This window comes from Anolis sagrei, chromosome 2 (genome assembly GCF_037176765.1).
Source record: "Anolis sagrei isolate rAnoSag1 chromosome 2, rAnoSag1.mat, whole genome shotgun sequence".
Taxonomy (NCBI): domain Eukaryota; kingdom Metazoa; phylum Chordata; class Lepidosauria; order Squamata; family Dactyloidae; genus Anolis; species Anolis sagrei.
This window is the reverse complement of record NC_090022.1, coordinates 232668406-232689362: the sequence shown is the minus strand read 5'-3', so window position 1 is coordinate 232689362 and position 20957 is coordinate 232668406. Positions and strand designations below refer to the sequence as shown.

General features: G+C 37.5%; 1 protein-coding gene across 2 annotated transcripts in view; it reads left to right on the top strand.

Annotated features, from left to right (window-relative positions):
• CNTNAP4 (contactin associated protein family member 4) overlaps nucleotides 1-20957 on the top strand; it is a 330423-nt gene that overhangs the window by 239373 nt on the left and 70093 nt on the right. For both annotated transcript variants that reach the window (XM_060762046.2, XM_060762045.2), the window contains exons 11-15: nucleotides 1458-1564; nucleotides 5763-5882; nucleotides 10831-11028; nucleotides 16713-16869; nucleotides 20218-20345. In XM_060762046.2, the coding sequence (XP_060618029.2) occupies nucleotides 1458-1564; nucleotides 5763-5882; nucleotides 10831-11028; nucleotides 16713-16869; nucleotides 20218-20345 (710 nt within the window). The remainder of the gene's footprint in view (nucleotides 1-1457; nucleotides 1565-5762; nucleotides 5883-10830; nucleotides 11029-16712; nucleotides 16870-20217; nucleotides 20346-20957) is intronic.

The window sequence follows — 20957 nt, the reverse complement described above, 5'->3', positions numbered from 1 at the left end:
TGCTCCCATTTTCTCTACTACATTAGAGTTTTTTCACATTTGTATGTTTCACAGATATTCAAAAGGTATTGCTTTCTAAGAATGAAGATTTCACAAAGTCAATAACATCTGGATCATAGAACTGACATTTGCTGATTTTTAAAAGCAGAGGCTAATGTTGTTAGTGCATGCTTAAGAACTGGGGAAATTGTGAGAAACTGAAACTATGATACCTGTTGTGCTATCAACTGCACAACTTCAGAGTCCAGAGTAATTATGCTGAAAGATATTTATATGAACCACATGAATCTCATTTTCCGCTGAGGGTGCAAGCAGCCTACACAGCAAACTATAAGATGCATTAGTATCATTTATCTGACATGCTCTCAACTGATGAAAAATGTTTCTTTCATGCAAGCACATGCTTTTTCTCACCTGCATTCACTAAGTGATGGGACATTTATGATGAGTCATTAGAAAGTAAATTTACGCTTCATTTGTAAGTCTTGTTGTAGAGCCAGCCACAGGGACTCTTGGTTGGATAATACTGCTCTTAACGGGGGAAATTGTGTGTTTGGACATCACCTCCATTGGAAATATTCAGATATGTGTATAAGAGGAGCTGTATACTGGACTTTAGCCCAAATCAGTTTGAATGAAAAGATTTGTAGTATTAGGTGGTCCATTTTATATAATCTCCAAAAACAGAAGAGGGAGGAGGGAGCCAAAAAGCCCAGCAAAACAGATTGAGAGATCAGGATTTTATCTGATTCCTGGCTAGGAAGGAGTTAAGTCTGCAATATACCCAAGGCAGGGGATCTGCTGTGTCTTTTCCTCTCTCCCCCAGCAGCACCAGTGTCCCTCCATTTATTTTTGGAAATAAATAGCCTTCTACTCCAGAGAGGGCCCTGCTGGGAACTTGCTTTCACAGCAACACTTGCATAGGGCAGGCATTGGAAAGTTCACCTCAGAGCAGGATGGGAGTAAAAGTTTATGTCCCTTTCTGTTTCTCAGCCAATAAAAATGCTTTGATTGGCTGAGAATTGACACCACCAGCAACTACAATTCCCAGAACCCACTCTTGTCCTATTTTAAAAACTGTTATGGTTAAAACTTAAAACCGTTCTAAAAAATAAGTAGATTGGTGAATTGTTCTGAAACCTGGCAGCCCTGCAGTTGTAAATGGGATCAAAAACAGAGGTATGTTTCATGCAGATAGGACTTAAAATGACTGAGTACTGAACCTTTAAAATGTTCCCATTGTAGCCAATAGGCTGAATATTTGTTGAAGGAAAATCCCAACACCTTTCTTGATTTGAGTAAATCTCTGGTAAACAGAATGAGGGGCCAGTCAACAACTCACTGCAAAATGGGATGTCTTTTGGCTAAATTGCACACCTCTATTGTATACTATACCTATACATGTTGTCTGTGCTCTTTATTTAAAATTATTTGCATTTTACCTTTTGCCTTTATAGATGTCTACCCAATTACTGTGAACATGGTGGTGAATGTTCTCAGTCCTGGAATAGTTTCTATTGCAACTGTGCGAACACAGGCTACATGGGAGCTACATGTCATTATTGTGAGTCTTAAATGCTCATTATTTTAAATATTGTACTGTAGACGAATAATTATTTATATTATTTTCTTTTATAGCTTTGTTTTGTAGTGATAGCAGTCTTCAAGTTGTTTGGACTGTTTTTTCTCTCAGACACAAGTTATTTTCCCATTCATTCCAAGGCCTTAATGCTGCTCTTACATCTGTCTATCTAAGTATAAGATTCTAGACCCCATCATGTATCTGATTGCACTGTAAGGTGGGCAGTGTAGTCATGGAATATGGCTAATTTGGAATTTGGAATAAGGCTAATGCAAGTATTATTATTTCCAGTGATATTAGTTCCCTTACAAATTATAGGGGTCAGCTCATCACTAAACAGAAAAGATGTATAGATCAGACTCATACCTAAAAAAACTAATGAGTGGTTCAGAACCTAACCACTGACATTTTAAACTTCTCACTCAGCCACACTGAATCCCATTTATTGATGAACACATGGCTAAAAGTGTAAAAATAGATTTTTTCCATCCCTATATTTAAATACAATCAACCACTTGCCTTTGTTATGCCTTATTTGGGAATTACCTCACCCTCCCAAAGTTCTTCTTTGCCAAAGAAGGCAGCCAAGTGTTTCTGGAGAGAGCTGGCTGTTTCCAGATAAGAAAGAAATGCTTGGTAGTCCTTTGATCTAGGCTGTCTTAGAAACAAGTCACTCCTTGTGTTCACTTATTCTTTCACAGAATAATGAAATCAAGAAATTACTACATATCCATCTACTCTATTGAACTTGATCTGTAAACAGTGCCATTAATCTATACCATAGTTTCTGAGGCATAGGTTGCATGAATAATTTCCATAGTTTTTGCTCTACTTCAGGAAAACACAAATATTGCTATCAGTTTTTGCCTAGTATTCACTTATCTTCAAGTGCTTTCCACAGAAGTATGATGGTTTGAAAGGCTGTGTGTGTGTGTGTATGCTTTATGCATAAAATCAGGATTTCATTCAAAAAAGTTGATAAAAATAGGTATGATTTTAGACACAAGAGTGCCTTCTGTGTAGGAAAAAGCATTCTAATGGAAACACACATGCGGAAAGCACGTGCGCGTGTGCACACACACACGTATGTATATTTCCCTAAACACTTTGGGATGTAAGATTATGAACAAAAACAGCACCAAATCCTTGTGTCGTGCTATTTTTCCCAAACTAGATTTTCTATGTTGAGAATTTGTTTGTTTTTCTTTACTTTTCTTTTTTTCAAATTTGGGGCTAAAGCAAGTTTTTCCACCTGGGAAACCAATAGCAATAAATATTCCTTTCATTCCTACTGCATCAGGAAACTGTCTTCATTATTTGTACTATTCTAGACACTAAAAGAAACCCAACCTCTTTCACAAGAATATGGTGTGAGCATCAAAATAATTGTTTCCCATTCAGATTTCTAGCACCTCCACCAAAGGTGCCAAATACATGAAAAACCTGAAATGGTTATGAAAATATGTATTTGTATAAATAAGTATTTTGGAGGTAAGCTTTGCTGAATTATCAAAATTCATACTATATTTCATGCCAACGTAAAGTGTGATTTTTCTAGGTGTTCTTTAAACACATACATTTTGAGTATTGTTTAGTTTTTTAATCCTTTTCTCCTTTCACAGTAACATTTTAAATTTTCGTTTGAAGAAAAATTTCTGTGCAATAAAGTGCAATTATTTTCTTCTAGAAAACAGGCCAAGTAAAAACATTTTCAGCCATACATTACCATTTTAAAATAACAATTTTGGACAGCATGTTTATGGGATGATAATGAATCAGTTTGGAAAGTTGAACTTAAGCCCTTTAAATGGAGAGTATATTGTAGTGAGATACTTTGAGCTGTTTAATTGACAGACTACAAGTTTGCATCAAAGGCTTTTTCATACTTTCTGCAGCTTGACTGCCATACGAGTACAGTCTGAATAAGATACTGAGAAGGCAGAACTGCTAGTACTTATTTATCTTTGAAATTAAAGCTTTGTCAGCTAGTTAGTTCAGCTGCTCAGAAAACAAGGAGGAAAAAGCCTTCTAATTACTCAGGAGTATAAGCAAGAAATACCAGACACTCATTTTATATAACTTCTGAATAATTTCTTAGGACAGGGATAGGGGTAGTGTGGCTCATGGGCAGCATATAGACCCCAAGTCTTCCCCTTTAATTTTAAGTGATATGATTTCTTTATACTTTTTCATTACAAAACGACTCCAGTATAAAAAACCTCCACTTATGCAGTACTTTATAAATGTAATGGTTTGCACAAACTCCCTCAAAACTACCTCATCCTCCATAAGGCCTTTTTTGCACAAAACCAGAGAACCTGAAATTATGTTACATCATATCCTGTTCACCACTACTGCAGCCCATGAACATGGAGATGTGAGGAGTGTAAATTTTCCTTTGCTTCCATATAGTTGCCCATGTCTGCATCTATACTAGCGCTTAATCAAATTTAGAGATCATATTAGCCTGGGGGTCCAAATGAGTTTTAACCGGTTTAATTTGTTTTAATCTGAGTCTTAGAACAAATTAAGATTTGTAATCCATCTTGATCTGAGGTTCAAAAAAATACAGAAAAAGGTCAGTTTTCCAGGAAGATTCACACCATGCCCAGTTTAGGTGTTATGGGGACTGTCATTTCGGATCCCCAAGTAGGATCTGAATTAATGTCCCCACACAGCCATTCTGCATTCCCTGGGCTGTATCTCCCTCCCAAAGAACAAAATCTCCACTTTCCCTGAGCTCCCTGCTGTTTCCTTTCTGTTTCTTTCTCAAACAGGATGGAAAGCATCTTAGGAGGAGGAGAGGGGCAAATGGTGCCTATGTACAGTCCTGTCCTGTCAAACTGACTTCGGCATGGCTGCACTGTGTGGACAGTCTCCTGCTGTGGAACCAACTTAGGAAACCTTTGTGTGGCCACAATGCAGCCCAGTCACATTTTGTGGCTGTGTGGAAGGGCCCCATGCCTAATCTAATATTTACACTGTGAAAGCAGAAGACTGAATTCCACATGAGAGCCCTAAAACTAGTTGAAAGGGATAACTCTCCATGAAATGGTGCTTATCTTCCTGAAATGGGGCTTGCATGTCTTGATTATTGTTGCATCTACAATGTACATCTCACCATCAGAAGCAAGGTGAGCCCAAACATTTTGCTTTCTGAGGAAAAGTCACAAAAGGAGAGTCCCACTGACTCAAGGTGCAAATTACCTTTCAAAAAAGAAGCAGAAAATTCTACCAGTACCTCTCCCTATGCTTTGTAGTACAAATATAATAATCACAAAGTAAATATCCATTTGCTGCCATGTCAGGATATCCCAGATATGATGCCACTGTTTATTTAATCTAATAGTAGGACTGGCCACTATTACCATCATTTTTGCTGGAAAAAGAGGCAACTGAAAGCACTGATATATTGTTTGTATCATAGAATCATAGAGAAATAGAGTTGGAAGAGACCACATGGGCCATCTAGTGCAAGTCAAATGATGGCCATCAGATGAATGGCTTGTTTCCCAGGGTAGTCCCATGAATTTATTGTTGATGTGCCTCTGCTTTTTAGCTACTACAAATGTTGAAATTTAGGAATCCCTTTGAAACTGAATCAGTTTCTTAAGATTCCAGACCATGACCATTAACATTTTCGTTAGGAGCTAGATAATGTGGAGACATCTGAAAACAGCATAATACAAACAAACAAAACTGTGGAGAAAGACAGATGTTAAAGAACATGTCCAGCTTCATCCTATGTCCCTAGCATTTAGTGTAGAACCATAAATTAAACTAAAACAGGGTATTGAATATGCTGATAAACTGAAGTCTAAACTAATAAACATGGTTGAGGATCAGCATCCCACTCCTTTTTGACAAAAGAGTTTCATTTATATTACTCATTCTTGTTTGACATCACATTATTGTGTTATTTAGCCATTTGTTCACCTCCTCCTTCCATTTCTTGTGAAAGCTCTGTTGTTTAGGAGAGAAAGACCCACTCAGACATTTTCTTTTGATAGGAGTAAATGTTGTTTACTTATGCCATTTTATGGTGTGATTTTCTCCTTACTTTCCTGAGCATTGAGTGCATACATTGCATATTTCAACCCCCACCTCCACAATTGTTCTTGCCCCAAATAAAATGCAAAATGATGCCATTATGTTTGTGATGGAATATATTCTTTTACAGCTATTTATGAGCAATCATGTGAAGCCTATAAGCACAGAGGGAACACTTCAGGTTTTTACTATATCGATTCAGATGGGAGTGGCCCCTTGGGACCATTTCTTGTATACTGCAATATGACAGGTAAGGTGATAAACTCCCTTAACTCGTGGTTCTGTCTGCATGCATTCTCATTATATTGAAACACAATCTATCAAGTAGGAAGTATACCTATTTTGGAGCTTGTGAGTTTAAAGTACAGGCAGAATGAAGGTGACTTCTCAGCACAGAATATCGGAAATGAATTAGGCAAGGAAATTACAATAACAATAGGTTCAAACTATGAAGTTACCATTCTTTCTCTGTTACACTATATTCATTTTCTTCACACTTTTTCACTTGAGAAGTTGTCACTTCACAAGGATGCAGTGAATTGAAAATAATGTTGCATTTTTCATGAGAAAAGGGATTGAGTTTTAGAATAGGTTTCATTCATTCCTCACATTCAAATGTGATTGATAGCTCTGATTATTTCCTTTTCTGCGTTGCCTTGATTATGTCTTTTGGGAAGCATTTATTATACAGGTTTGCCTTTTACAATTGTGTCTTTAAACTATGAGAAATATTGAGTGGTGTCTTCTCCAAGTAAAATGGGTGTTGTTTGTGGATCCAAGATCCCTGCCCCATTGCATCCCCCAAGAACCCCTCACATCTGACACACAGGATTATATGCTCAAGAGAAGAATGTGAAAGCATGCTGTAACTGTGAGGGGAAGGAGAATCAGGGTGACTTCCATTCCCACTGAATGGGTCCTTGACTTTTTCTCATTTTTTGGTACTGCTTTTATCTTGACTGTGATGAAGAACCACAATCCATTCACTGAATAGTTACCACAACTATTCCCAAGCTTCTTAAAAGCAAAAAAAGAGCAATTATGCATTATTATTTTTAGCAAATAAAAGAGGGGGAAAGGGCTACAGTTTAGTCAACCCAGTGATTCTGAACTCTGTCAAAAGAAGGGCAACGCTCTAAGGTGGAGTGAAGCTTGACTTATCCTTATGTATCACAGAACAGCTGCTAGTATTCTCATTAGTCACTTCTTATCCAATACATTAGGCAAATCTCATTGATCAGCTCCTTGTCGAGAGATGCAATCTGACAGGATGAATCTTCTGCATTTGTTTTCTTCACTGTTTCCTTGCAACTGGCATTCCCTTTTCCCACTAGAGGCAATGAAAGCAGATGCCCACTTTTCTTACACTGCTGCCTTGTCATTGATATTCATGTGGCTTGCTTCTCAGGCAGCTGGAGAGGGAGGTACTGTTATCGTCTCTTATTCATGGAGGTCATTTTCAATATCACCAGCCTGAGGTCCAAAGCTTCACATCAAATGACAAGTCTTTGTAAGGAAACATTGTTCTCATGTCCGTAGAGGTCTGTGGGTATAGCTTTAGAAACCTCCCTGATTCTTTTTCAGTCTTTAGAGGTGTAAAACCTTTGTGTAAAAAGTAATCTTACATTTAATTTTGCACTGATTTATCATTCACACCACTAATACTGGCTGCATGCTGTTTTTCACAGTACTTGTCTACTCAAAAATAAGTCCTGTTGACTTCATTGGGGCTTATTCCCAGGAAAGTTTGTATAGGTATAAAGTACTGATGCAGATTCCTCATCTGATAAATAAATGTTAATCTCTCATTCTACATTTCTACTAGAGTTGATTTACATATCTTTAAAAATATTCTTTCTGGTGTCAGTCACTGCCAGACTTTTCAGTATAAAAGCAGCTGAAGGCAAGGTCTCCTGTTCCGCAGAATAGTTAAAACACTTAACTGTAAAATATTGATTTAAGCTTCCCGGGAGACACTAAGTCTATAAATAAATGCAGTGAATGGATTGGGCAAGATTATAATAGTAAATTCTTACATAAGGTAGCATCAAGCAAGGGCAAAGGATGATAAACTAATAAACAAATAAAATTGGACAAAATGTACCCTAAAATATGCTGAGCAGCAGGTTTTAAAGTTGACTTTACTGTCCAGCATGCAGCCAGCCTTGTCTCGGCTTTCTATAATGTAGCAGTATAATTTGTCATATGCCATTCTGCTATAGAGGGTCAGCCTTTCCCAATGCACAGAAGGACAAGGTTTGTTTTTGCTGACAACACAGCTGGGAGGGCCGTGAATGAATTTGCCCTTGGGAAAATTATTTACCATATAAACATACAGGGATTTGTACTGTAAGTCAGCAATTCTAAATCTATGCACCAGGTAAGACAATAGGTTCTGCTTTTTAAGTGGACATGTATAGGATTGTGCTATGAATGGTTCATTCACTTGAATCAGCATACAGATAGGGTCAAAAGGCACATAAGTGAAGCCACTATCAGAAAGGGTCAAAATATACGTATGTTCCAGTAAATAGTTGAATCATGGCCAATATTGGAATCATTGTGGCTGAACATCTGCCAAACCTTACAGCTCTCCATGATGCTGTGTGGAGAATTTCCTGTTCTCTTTAAACACACAAAGCAATGGCAATTATAGAATGAGGGTCCACAGAGAAGAGGAGCTTGTGAGGGCATCTTACCCAAGGCTTTCCCTACCTGAATTCAACACTGGTGTAGATGCAATGAAACCAGTATTTCACTTGTCACCTTTTTAGAAAACAGATTGGTAGTGGTTCCAGTGTTATCTCCAGCTGAATTTCTTCTTTGATTTTGAAAACTAAAATTATGTGACACTGTTTCTGAAGTGCAAAGAACATATTATAAGTTATTCGTTGTTTCACTTCATATAAAATAAAATTCCACCTTTTTACAGAATACTCTCAAAGTGTCATTTGCCATGTCTTTAAATTCTTTCAAGTTTGTGTGCTTTGTCTTTCCCACATACATCTGGAATTGATACAATTCTGTATGAAAAGAATAATCATACACATCACCATTCTTTTTCTGGAATGTTTCCCAGTGGACATATGCATTGTGCTGTCTGATAAAACACCATCAAACCCATCCAAACAATGGCTTTGATCCAGAACATTCTCTTTGTGAGTAGGAAGGCCTCCTTCTTGCTATAAATACTTCTGCAGAAGAAGTAAGGACGAACAAGTTTTTAACTGATTCCTCCCTGCATTGAAGCCCATTGTGATCCCTGAAAGTCTCCTCTGGGAAGCTGGGAGGGCCCTCTGGTGAAGACAGTTGCATGGAAAGTTAGAAATTAGCAATTCCTCTCCCTCCTCCTATCCCTTTCTGTTAATTGGTGTATTTGGTACACCAAGATAATTCTGTTGCTAGTAAAAAGAGTTGACCAAGCCAATGTCATATAACTTTAAGAAGATTCTTTTTGAAGCTTTCAAAATCACACACACAATATATATATTCAGAGAGATAAGCATGATGATATTGAGATTTTGTTTTGCTCTGTTTCATCACTATCTATGTGAACATCTACAGCAAAAAAGAGGGGCAAGATGCAGAATGGGGAAGAGAAAGCAGGAAAAATGCAAAGGAACAGAAGGAGCTGAAAATGTTTCAATGGTGCATGCTCATACTAGATAGCTACATTTTTATTTCCTTTCCCAGATTGTGGAGATTTGTACCACTGTTCACTGACACCACCTCCATTTTGTAACCCATTAAATCAGCTCTCTCCCATATAGATTGAACAATTCCTTCCACCAACCCCAAAAATTTGCATGAGTGTTAATTTGTAATATTTTTATCCTTCAGGAATTATTTTATATTTAGGAGAGACCTTTATGTAAGCATAAAGTAAGCCAGAACTGGTACATTTCTGTTAACAAATGGGCAGCTCCTGGCAGGGCTAAAAATATGGCAAAAGTGTCTACAACCTCTGAGAGTGGAGGGTGGAGAATGATATTTGAATACAAACATGTAAAAAAACAAAGCCTCACAAAATTGGAAGTGGAGGCCCTTAATGGCCTCCAAAACCCACCTTAGAGGCACACATAATCCACAAGCCACATTTTCTCCACATTTTGCCACAATAGTCAGTTCCAACTAGTATAAACTCATTGAATCAATTTGAACTTGGTAAAGTGACACTTTCATTTGGGTCCAATCTGGCTGAGATGAAGAACTGTATAGTATAAGCCATAGCATCTCCACTCATCAGACCTCTGTAACTGAGTCCAGTCAAGTGTTTTTAAATGTCTCTATATCTTCTGCACTTTGTGCTCAAAGATCTATGATCTAAATGGGAATCAAGGGAAACCTGAGTATGGGACATGTTACCCAACTTCAGCCCTGTACATGTTGCAGGAAAACACTTGCACATGGCTCTACTTATAGAGATGTGTGGGATATAGACAATAAGTCAGAGGAAAAATACAGAATAGTAAAAGTATGATTTTTAAACTTCTGAAAAAAATGTGAATTATATACCTAGAGCTATGTCATGGAAGAAATATGAGGCAGGAGTGGGAGTATGGGCCCCACAATGTAATTACTTTAATTTCTCAAATTTCTAACATTGCAATAACTTAAAAACCGGTTAAACACTTATCAAAGGACCATGAATGTACATATGTGACCAAATAGAAGAATTCTTTTTATATGTGAATAATTTTCAGCAGCCCACTCTTTAAAATGCTAGAAATGGGGAGGCTGAAGATAAATTTAATGAAGGAGTAGAATTCTTATTTGTGTGGACAAAAAGATTAATTGGTGGATGGGCATCATTTCAGACCATTTATCTACAGGAAGAAGAATAATTTTAATGTTTTTTTAATAGTTGTGCCTCACTATTAACAGTGGAATACCATAGCTTTTCTCTAAAAATGTTTTTGTTTGATTACTACCAGAGAATGGTGGCAGCAATAGTTGTAGTGGTAGCCTAGTCATCATTTTGCATATTCAAGACTGTCTTGGACATAGCATTAGTCTGAAGCAAAGTATTGGAAGAAACTCAAATAAGATTCTAAAAAAGGGGTCTCCTTTTTAAAAGAAATGTCAGAAGAAGGAAGCTCTGAAGGAAATTGTCCACTAAAGAAACAAATGCCCTCCCTCTATTGTGTGTACACCTGGTTTTTATTGTGTTCTTTCTATTTTCTGTCTCTTTTGCAAAGACACCACTTGGACAATTATTCAGCACAACAACACTGAGTTAAGCAGAGTCAAAAATGCTAATCGAGAGAACCCCCACACTGTGTTTTTTAAATATCCGGCCATGCTGGAACAGCTTCAGGCTACAATTAACCATGCAGAACACTGTGAGCAAGAGCTTGCTTACTACTGCAAAAAGTCTCGGCTTTCAAATAAGCAAGGTAAGTAATGCTGACATTATGCCCCATAACGTGTTATATTCAACAAAGCACGGTATATGTTTAATTCTTCCAAGGTTATGGCATCTTGCCATTACCATTTGTTTTTGTTTGTCTTAAAAACTGTTTAAAGATTTAGCAAAGCAAATCCCTATCCTGTAAATTGCTGAATAGCTTTTGAACCAGAAAAAAGCATCAAGGTCGATTTATAATGAGCTTCATTTGAAGCATTAAATATGTTGAAACTAAATTCCTTGCCTAATCCTAGCATTTAGCAAAAATTATAACAATAGTGCTTCCTGGTCTGCATGTGAAAGCCTTCAGTAATTGACCAGGAGTTTAGTAAATATGAATGTTGTTAAAAAGAAATAATTGAATAAATCATCCTGTTTTTATGACTGAAAACATCTTGCTTTTGTTTTAATCTGTATCGGTTGAAGACACGTTGAAAATATTGGGAGCAAATAGTATTGTAAGATGTTTTGAACATAAATAATTGAGATTGCAGTGTAGTAGTAGTAAATCTATTAATTGTTTTTCTCTAAGGGCATCTTACAAGGCTAAAACAATTGAAAACTAAGAACTCAATGGTCAAAAAATTAAACAAAATTAAACAAACTGACATATTAAAAGTGATATTAAATTCAAAGAATGTTAAAATCATTTAATCATTTAAAATACAACATACATACCCCTACACAAACACACACACACAATAGTCAAAGGAGAATGTAGAGGTAGCCAAGTTAGATTTGCATTGAAGTAAATCCAACAGAAAGGGAGATCCACCAAAAACTCTCTCTCCCATCTGTTCACCAGAGAGACCTGTCATGACAGTGGGATGAAAAGAAAGCCTTCTCCATGAAAATACTAGGATTTAGGTAGTCTCATGTACCGAGATAGTTTTTCAGATAGTCTGTAGCTAAATTGTTATGGATTTTATAGGCCATAGTCAACACTTAAAATTATGTCTGAAAATAAACTGGTAGCAAAGAAAGCTTTTCTTGCAATGAATTTTCTCACCATGTAGCTAGCATCAGTCAACACTCTGGCAATGGCATTTTACTGCTGCTGAAATTTCTGAAAGTTTCTGAAGCTAGCCCTGGTCTGTGTTACAATAATCTAGGTGAAATGTAACCAAGATATGTGTCACCATAGCCAGATCTTACTTCATCAAAAGTTGCAGTATTCTGGCTACTGTGGAAGCTGTTGAATCCTGTCTTTAAGAAAAAATATTGGCACAGTAAGTAAATATGAAAGATACCAAATTGAAACATACAAAAATAAATCACTGTAGAAATGTTGTAGGATGGCATGGTTTGTAGTATCATTGGAGAATCCTAGTTATTGGTGGCTTTAATTTTAGTAGGGTGGTAAATCCACTCTGTGTTAAATTCCAGATTTTAAATGAAGTGCTGAAGGTTTTTGTGGGGAGAAGCCAGAAACGTGAATAAACACACACACACATATATAATTTAGACTAAAACTGAAAGCAAATTCAGTATTCCACTCAAAAATAGAAATGATCAGTTGTCTCTGATAGTGAATATTCATAGGCCTAACAGGGAATTCTAACAAATGCTTCTTAATAAGTAAGTATATCAATAAATACACAAATAGGCAGGAATCGTTCACTGGATTTATAGGTGTGTAAGCATTGCAGTTAGAGTGCTACCTAGTGAATCCCAGCATGAGTCCATAACCCACACATTATTGAGTAGCTACTTTTCTTGACTGCATTGCTTGATAGGTATCTGTTTGCTTATTGCTTGGGAAGCAGCTGCCTGATAGTCCTCCTCTCTCCCACAAATGATTTATAGTTCAACAGATGAGAATTGGGATCCCTGTCTCAATTCCTCTTCATGCCAAAGATTGCTCATGTGATGGAGGTGGATGGCCAACTGTTAGCTAAGTACTTCCCAAGCAACCATGGAAGTTCTCTAGTGCTCTCTCTGCTAACCAAAACTTGCCAACAGCTGTGGAAAAAAGTGTTTTGAAATAGTATTACTAAAACTTACCACTTCTTCTCTTGTGATAAATACTTTCCATGGAGTGCATATGACAAATTCAGCATTCGATTATTGGAAGAAAAAATATAGGCCAAATTATTTTGTTTAACTAGAAATAAGGTTTCGTTGCACTTCATATTCATTCTTATATAAAAGATTATAAAGGAACCTTTGGAAGACATATTGAGCATTTTTTTCTCTATATTCAACATGTGCATTCTTTCCAGAATAGAAGCCAAATCAAATGAATCATTTCACTTTCATCTGATTATTAGCATTCATAGCCAAGCCAGAACCTGGACTAATCACTGCTTAGCTATAATCCTTTAATAGCATTACCAAATTCACATCAGTACACAAACAACTGCTTCAGCTTCCCTTTTCCAGATAATTTGGTCTATTCAACTAAAAAAAAATATGATGAGTTATTATCCTATATCATTCAAGGTTTTAAACTTTTTTCTATATTCTTGAAACAGGGAACATGACCTCTTTGTGCAAGTTCCTAAATTCCATTTGATCTGGCTGTCATTATCAGTTATTGTGTTTTATTTAAATCCCAGTGAAGTTGACTCTGAGGAAGAAGATAAAGATGAACTAGAGGTATTCATATTGCTGACAAGGAGCTCTGACAGTTTGGGCATCAGTGTGACCGTCAGCAAATAATAAGATTTTATAAGCATGCTATGGAAGAAGGTTTCTATTTTTTTCGCTATGGGGATTACAGAGGAAATGTTACTTTGGCATTTTTGAACATCTTACATTGTTTGTGTATTAAAACAACATTAAATTTGATGGACTACAGCTTGTTCATGGCAGGTCTATACTGTCACAGAATTTGGATCCCCAGGGAAGCTGCAGAGGAGGTCTAAGGGAGGCCCTCCTAGGGGGGGGGCATACTAAGTTACTCCCACCTCTCAATCTCTTGTGCCTGATATTATTTCCCAGGTTGCTCTACTGTCTAGCTTACCCATACAGAGAGAGGTCAACCTTCCTGTTTAAGGAGCTCCATTGGCTGCCGTTTACCTACCGAGCCCAATTCAAGGTGCAGGTGCTTACCTACAAAGCCCTAAACTGTTTGGGACCTGCCTACCTGCGTGACCGCATCTCCATATATGAACCCACGCGTTCCCTCAGTTCATCCGGAGAGGCCCTGCTCACGATTCCACCTGCGTCACAGGCACATTTGGTGGGGACGAGGGATAGGGCCCCCCGACTTTGGAACACCCTCCTCAAAGACATTAGACTAGCACCTACATTGGCAGTCTTTAGGAAGAACTTGAAGACCTGGCTATTCCGATGTGCCTTTCCTGAATAGGATAACCTCCAGCACTACGTCCCAGAAGCAATTTATTAGAGCTTAAGACTCTCTGTACATTGCACTTGCGCCCAGAATCCCAAAATATCACCTCTTACACCCAGCACTTTTTAACCTGTACCCTTCATTGGCCCGGCCCTGGTTTTATTGCATAATAGTGTTATGTTTTGTTATTGTTATTGCTTATGTTTTTAATTTGCTTGCATTGTATTGTTATTGTTTGTTGTTGTTGTTGAGGCCTTGGCCTTTGTAAGCCACATCGAGAGATGCTAGCGGGGTACAAATAAAGGTTAATAATAATAATAATAATAATAATAATAATAATAATAATAATAATAGCTTGCTGGTCCAGAATTTCTGATTAAAAACTACCCTGGCTTGCTTTCTTTCCTCCAGAGGACAGTTTTCAGCCTTGATCTATGAATAGAAAATTGGATTACATTTGGAGACTTGGCTTTTCCCTCCCCTAGGATCACTTTCTTGTGAGGAAGATTCACTAGTAGTTTGAGATTTGTAGACATCCAAAAGCAATTCCTTGTTTTGCCAACTCTTCATTCCCCCAATATTCAAACAAGCTTGTCCTCATCCACTTTCTTCACAATATCTGTGATTTACTTATTCAGATCTAGAAATGTTGTGTGGTTTCTGGGCTGTATGGCCATGTTAGAGCAGCTTTTTTTCTTGATTTTTCACCTCCATCTGTGACTGGCATCATCTGAGGAAAGCTGATGGTCTGGGATCAAATTTGTATATGCCTATATCGGAGTCTGAGGTGTGTACATTATATAGCATAGCATTTAGATATGCAAAAGCAAGAATAATGTCAGGGTTCTGTTTATGTGTTAGATGGGCTCAGATAAAAATCTTTCTTATAGCACATGCTTAATTTCAAAGAGATATACGATGTAAAGCCACAGCAGGGTGCATTAAGTATTCCATTCCTCATACACTCTTTAAAGCTTTCTCTGAAGTTATGAAGTAAATTGGGATAGATCACCATTCACAACAATGGCTGTGCATGTACTCCTGAGCCACTATATTCTCTGCTTCTGCATACTAATGTATACAAATGTCACATTCAAAAATAAAAGGGTATGGAAATTGTAGAGCTTTACTTCAGGTTTCCATATCTCCCATCGAGAGGTAACTTTTCAAAGCCAAAAACATGAAAAGAGGTTTGTGCCATTGTGCATCTTTTGGTTAATTTATTTTTCCTGGAATTATGGTTCTATCTCTTGCAGGCCTGCTATGCTGACAGTTGCATTGTATGTGCATGAGTTAATATTTTTTGCAAACTGAGAGACTGTAAAAGAAGCAGAGGGCTTGTCTAACAGTGAGTGGCAATAAGTGCTGACAGTTGTTACTGAGGGGAAAAAAAGAAGAATATATTCGCATTTCGTAGTGGGAGGTTATGTGGAAAGCTTGAATGCACATAGGCAACAAAAGTAGAATCCACCTGTGTGTTGCAATGCAGTTTAATAGATCCTTATTTTTCTCCTGTGGCTTCACTTTTGCGTTCATTGCAAAGTTCACCTTCCTTCATTCTCCTCCTTTAAGATAGATTATCTTCATGCTTCAAATCCTTCAGTAATTATCATTTTCTGTCTGTTTCGTGCATTTATTGCTCTGTTTAATTGGAAGTATTTTTAGTTTAACATACAGTACAGTAGAATTAAGATCTAACTATAGCTCTCATTTTCACTGTGAACTGGACTTAGGGCAAAATTGGTCAAAGTTTCTTTCTTATCACATTAGGCCAATTATGGAAAAACAGTTATTAAAGAGGCTCCACCTTTGCAACTGTAATTTGCTACAAGATCTTATAGTTCACATTTGCAGTTCTCCCAACAGAAGTCTGATCCAAATGCTCAGTATTTGCTTAAATATTATACCTATTACTATTAATAATAAGCTATGAATATTACTTTTATTATGGAGACTCATCTTTCCCAGATAAGGCTTAATTATCTAATTTTCTCACTAAGCGGATTCTTGATCTTCTATTGATCTTAGCTTCATGAAATAAATTAGATATTTGGGCAAGGGCATCTCTTTTTTCACAAACTACCATAAAGGAAATTGCATAAATGCTTTCCTTAAGATAAATGATTCTAATATCATGCCTGGTTGATTTAGGGACTATCAGTTCTCTTCTTCCAGTGATGTAAGCACAAAACCTTGACAGTAAGCTAGTTCATGATAATGAAACATTAAAATGAAACATCTATTATATAAAAGTAATAAAATTTTCAAACTTTTTGAGGTTTTTCTGTGTGAATTTTCTTGAGATGAAGCAACACAGCAAAAGTGGAATTGGAACCATTATATAAAGCACCTGTGTTTTCTAATTTGTCTTTTAGATGGAATTCCATTCAGCTGGTGGATTGGAAAAGTCAATGAGACCCAGACTTACTGGGGAGGTTCCAAGCCAGATGTTCAGAAATGTGCTTGTGGAATACAAGGCAGCTGCATTGATTCCCAACATGACTGTAACTGTGATGCTGACAGAAATGAATGGTAATTACTCTCACAAGCACAATAAGTTTTAAAATGTGAATTTCTCTTTCTTCTGAGAAATGTAACCTACCAGAGCATTTGTTTTTTTTTTTTCTGAAATGATTTTTTGTAGATTCAAAATTGCCTTCAAACAGCCAACATTCCACAGAAGGTACTTTTTCTGAAAAAGAGGCATTGTGTTTTATCAAAGCTCCCACAAGAAAAGATAAATATTCTCCAAAAATTGTCTGCAATACTTTGCGATTGTTCATCCTGTCTTGTCCCCACACCCGAAATTATTCTAGCTACTGGAAATTTTGGCAAAAGCAAAATTATTGTAGGTGTTCTAATTTTACAAGACATTTAGTCTTCTCTGCCAAACTACAACTCCCATGATTCCGTAGCATTGAGCCACGGCAATTAAATATATGGCGTTAAACTCCATTAATTCTACAATGTAGATGTGCACTCCATTGCCAGCATTGCTAGTACTACTACACTACTGCCAAGGCACTGCAGTTGGGAGGCTATCATATTCGGACAATGAGGGATCGCCTAAGATGAGTACTACTGCAAATTAAAAGAGCCACATGCTCCCCCCCCCCCCCCCCCCAATAAACCTTAGCCTTCCATGGCTAAGTCTAACTAAAACCTTTGGAGGATTATGTAGGATGTTCCAAAAATCCTGGATGGCAGTGGGGTTTTTTTTCCCATTTACAGACCTGGCATTCAACAGCATCATTTTTAACCTAGGGAGACTGTCACCCTGGATGAAGAATTTCATAAGGCTATTCAGAGCAACTTCTTAAAATTAGATTTTTATATTCTTGAAATTTAATTGCTAATGAACAAGGAACATTGTGTGCAGTACTATGTTGTACTCTCTAAACACAAGTGTGAGAGAAAGCAGACACAGTAACCTAGGACCTCATCACATGGGGCTTGTGCTCTGTCCTAGGATGCTGCCAGGACAGAGCCATTACAGAGTCCACCAGAGCCCATTACTAGACTCAAGGTTACTTCCGCCAGGGCTCCATCCTGGCAGCATAATAGAATGGAATCTGAGAACAAGGGTGGGGACTAACAGTGTTCTCATTAGCTAAGCTGAGGACAGCTCGGGAAGAAGTTGGGCAGCAACAGTTTCCCCTGTGTGATGGGGAAGAGGGCACATGCAGGTGATATAGGGCTCTTAAGGATGGTTGCCTCCACTGTCTGACAGATTTGTTCACTGCCCAGAGGATTCCCCCACTATCCTCTGACTTAAACTAAATCCAGACAAGACAGAGGTACTCATGGTCAGTCGAAAGGCCGAACAGGGCATAGGGTTACAGCCTGTGCTCGACGGGGTTACACTCCCCCTGAAGGTGCAGGTTCGCAGCTTGGGAGTGATCCTGGACTCATCGCTGAGCCTGGAACCCCTAGAACAGATTCTCCCCTAGAACAGATTCTCCCCTGGAACAGATTCTCCCCTATGAACCATCAAGGTTGTTAAGATCTTCTGGAGGGGCCCTGCTCTCGGTCCCACCATCTTCGAAATCGCGTCTGGTGGGGACGAGGGACAGGGCCTTCTCGGTGGTGGCCCCCGGCTCTGGAACTCTCTCCCATTGGAGATTAGAACTGCCCCTTCCCTCCTGACCTTTAGAAAGTTGGTGAAAACCTGGCTTTGGAATCTGGCATTTGATGAGGCAACGACTTTTGACCACACAGACAGATGGGGATGAATAGTGATTTTTGCTAACGACTTGGCTTTATATAATTATATGATAGTACTTTAATGTGTTTATATTAGTGCATTATTGATGTGATGTTTTTAAACTATGTGTATGAACTCCCTTGTTGTAAACCGGCCTGAGTCCCTCGTTGGAGGTGAGAAGATCAGTATATAAAAGTTCTAAATAAATAAAACAAATTAAAGACCTCAATGTGATGAATCCCTAGTCTTAGGTGTGCAGCTTCTAAAATCTGTCCTAGCTATTTGGGGAATAGTGCCAATGCTCATTTTCATATCGTCATCACAAAATTTCTTCATGGCAGGATAAATCTGGGTCTTTATTTACTCCTGTCCTTCTCTGAGTCATGGATTAGAGCATTCAAATGGCTCATTTAGTAGACTGGTCATCAGAATTGTGTGAGGACTCTACAGCACCTAAGTGGTGTGACAATCAGCCAATATTTCCACTTGTCATACTCCCTTGGCTGAAAACACATTCAACTGAGTCCTTTCCATGAATAACAAGGAATTGAGCTTCTATTTATAATTAATACTGAAAAGGCAGTGCATGAAAATTGTTAGGCATAACAAAAGAAAGCAAATGAGGAAGAAAGCATTCTCTTCCTCTCAACTTAGATGGCCATCTGACATTTAATGAAATAAAATACTTTGCAAATATAAGATTCTTCAATCCTGATAATAATTGAGAGAAATCTTAACATTAGGTATCACTAGATGTAAAACATGAGAAAGTTAGGGCTGCACTTTGTTTCAGTAATTATAATGGCTTTTTGACCTTGATTAAATGATGTTCTTGAAGTGGAACGGTGAAAGGGCTCAAGCTGATTGTCAAAACACATGCTTTGAATGTTAAAGATCCCTGGTTCACTCCCTGGTGTCTCTTGGTGGAGCTAGAAAAGACTCCTACTTGCAACCATAGAAAATCAATCCTTACCAGTGTTTTAACAGCTCTAGGTTAGATGGAGTCTCATGTGAATTAAAATGCCCTATAGAAACTTGTTACTCAATTGCAAGTTCTTCTTTGTACAAAGGACTCAAACATGCATCTGGACACACACACTCACACACCTATCAATGGAATCATAAAGGCAAAGTACTTTACATCGGTTATAGAAAGTGGATGATTTTTTTTGATTTTCCAGATGGAGCCCCAAGTTTAAAAGGTGTAACCACACAAAGAATCCTTAAATGGTAATAGAACCAAGGTGTGTTACTTATTATTTGAAGCATATGAGAATTATTATATGCTTACTTTTTAATTAACCTGGATAGAATTGCTTGTGTATCCCAATTAAAGATATGGAAATTTTTTATACTTATTTCTAAATAAAATGCCTAATTTGTTCTGAGACCTCAATGAATTTCCCAAATAAGAAAGATGCTAGTTCTAAAACTAGTCCATTCTACATCATTTTTGGAAAATAATATTTATTGTACACTGTTGAGAAGTGTAGACCAAAGCCTACATTATAAATGCATTGCAGCAAGGAACTCTTATGTCTTGACTGTTCTGTCTCACTATGTCTTTGATGTATAGAATTATCGTGAAGGCCATAATATTCTTTCACATAGTAATTGTACAAAGTCATGGCTTATTTGTAGCACTATCTTAAATGTTGTGTCTTTACCTTTTTTAGGACCAATGATACAGGTGTCCTCACTTATAAAGAACACTTGCCTGTAACAAAGATTTTCATCACAGACACAGATCGACCAAATTCTGAAGCTGCTTACAAACTTGGGCCTTTACTTTGCCAGGGTGATCGTAAGTAATTATATTTCAATCATTTATGACAACTTACCTTTTGGCCTCTGAAGATGTAATTCTTACAGGATTTTCAGGGGTTTCATTTGAACTGGAATTTGTTCATCTTCGTCACCTGACATCCAATTTGATCTCAGCATTCAGACATTTTTAGCTATGATCCCCAAAATACTTTTTTCATAGCTTTTCCATAGTATGAATGTAAAATGTAAATTGAATATAAATATTTTAAAATGGTATCAGATTTCATAGCAGAAAAATTGCATAGACATTTATGCAGGAAAGTATATGAATCACATTTTAAGTCATGTTTCAGAGAAAGTACTGAAATTGATTAAGAAGACTGAAAGGTCATCTGAAGTCCTTTCCTCGCAGAGACAGTGGATGTGACCTCACTAGTATAATTCCTGGCTTTTCTGCCTCAGGAGAAAGGGATGGGAGGAAAACCATATTTATATGGACCATAGACAGTGCACTGTGATACTGTTATTAATGGTACAATTGATAGCTGTAGTTATTTCATTCGCAGAGGGGATCATAATGTGACTATTTGCACACTAAAATATGGAGACCTGCCATGGGGGAGAGAAGAGAGGGGAACCCCAAATTTAA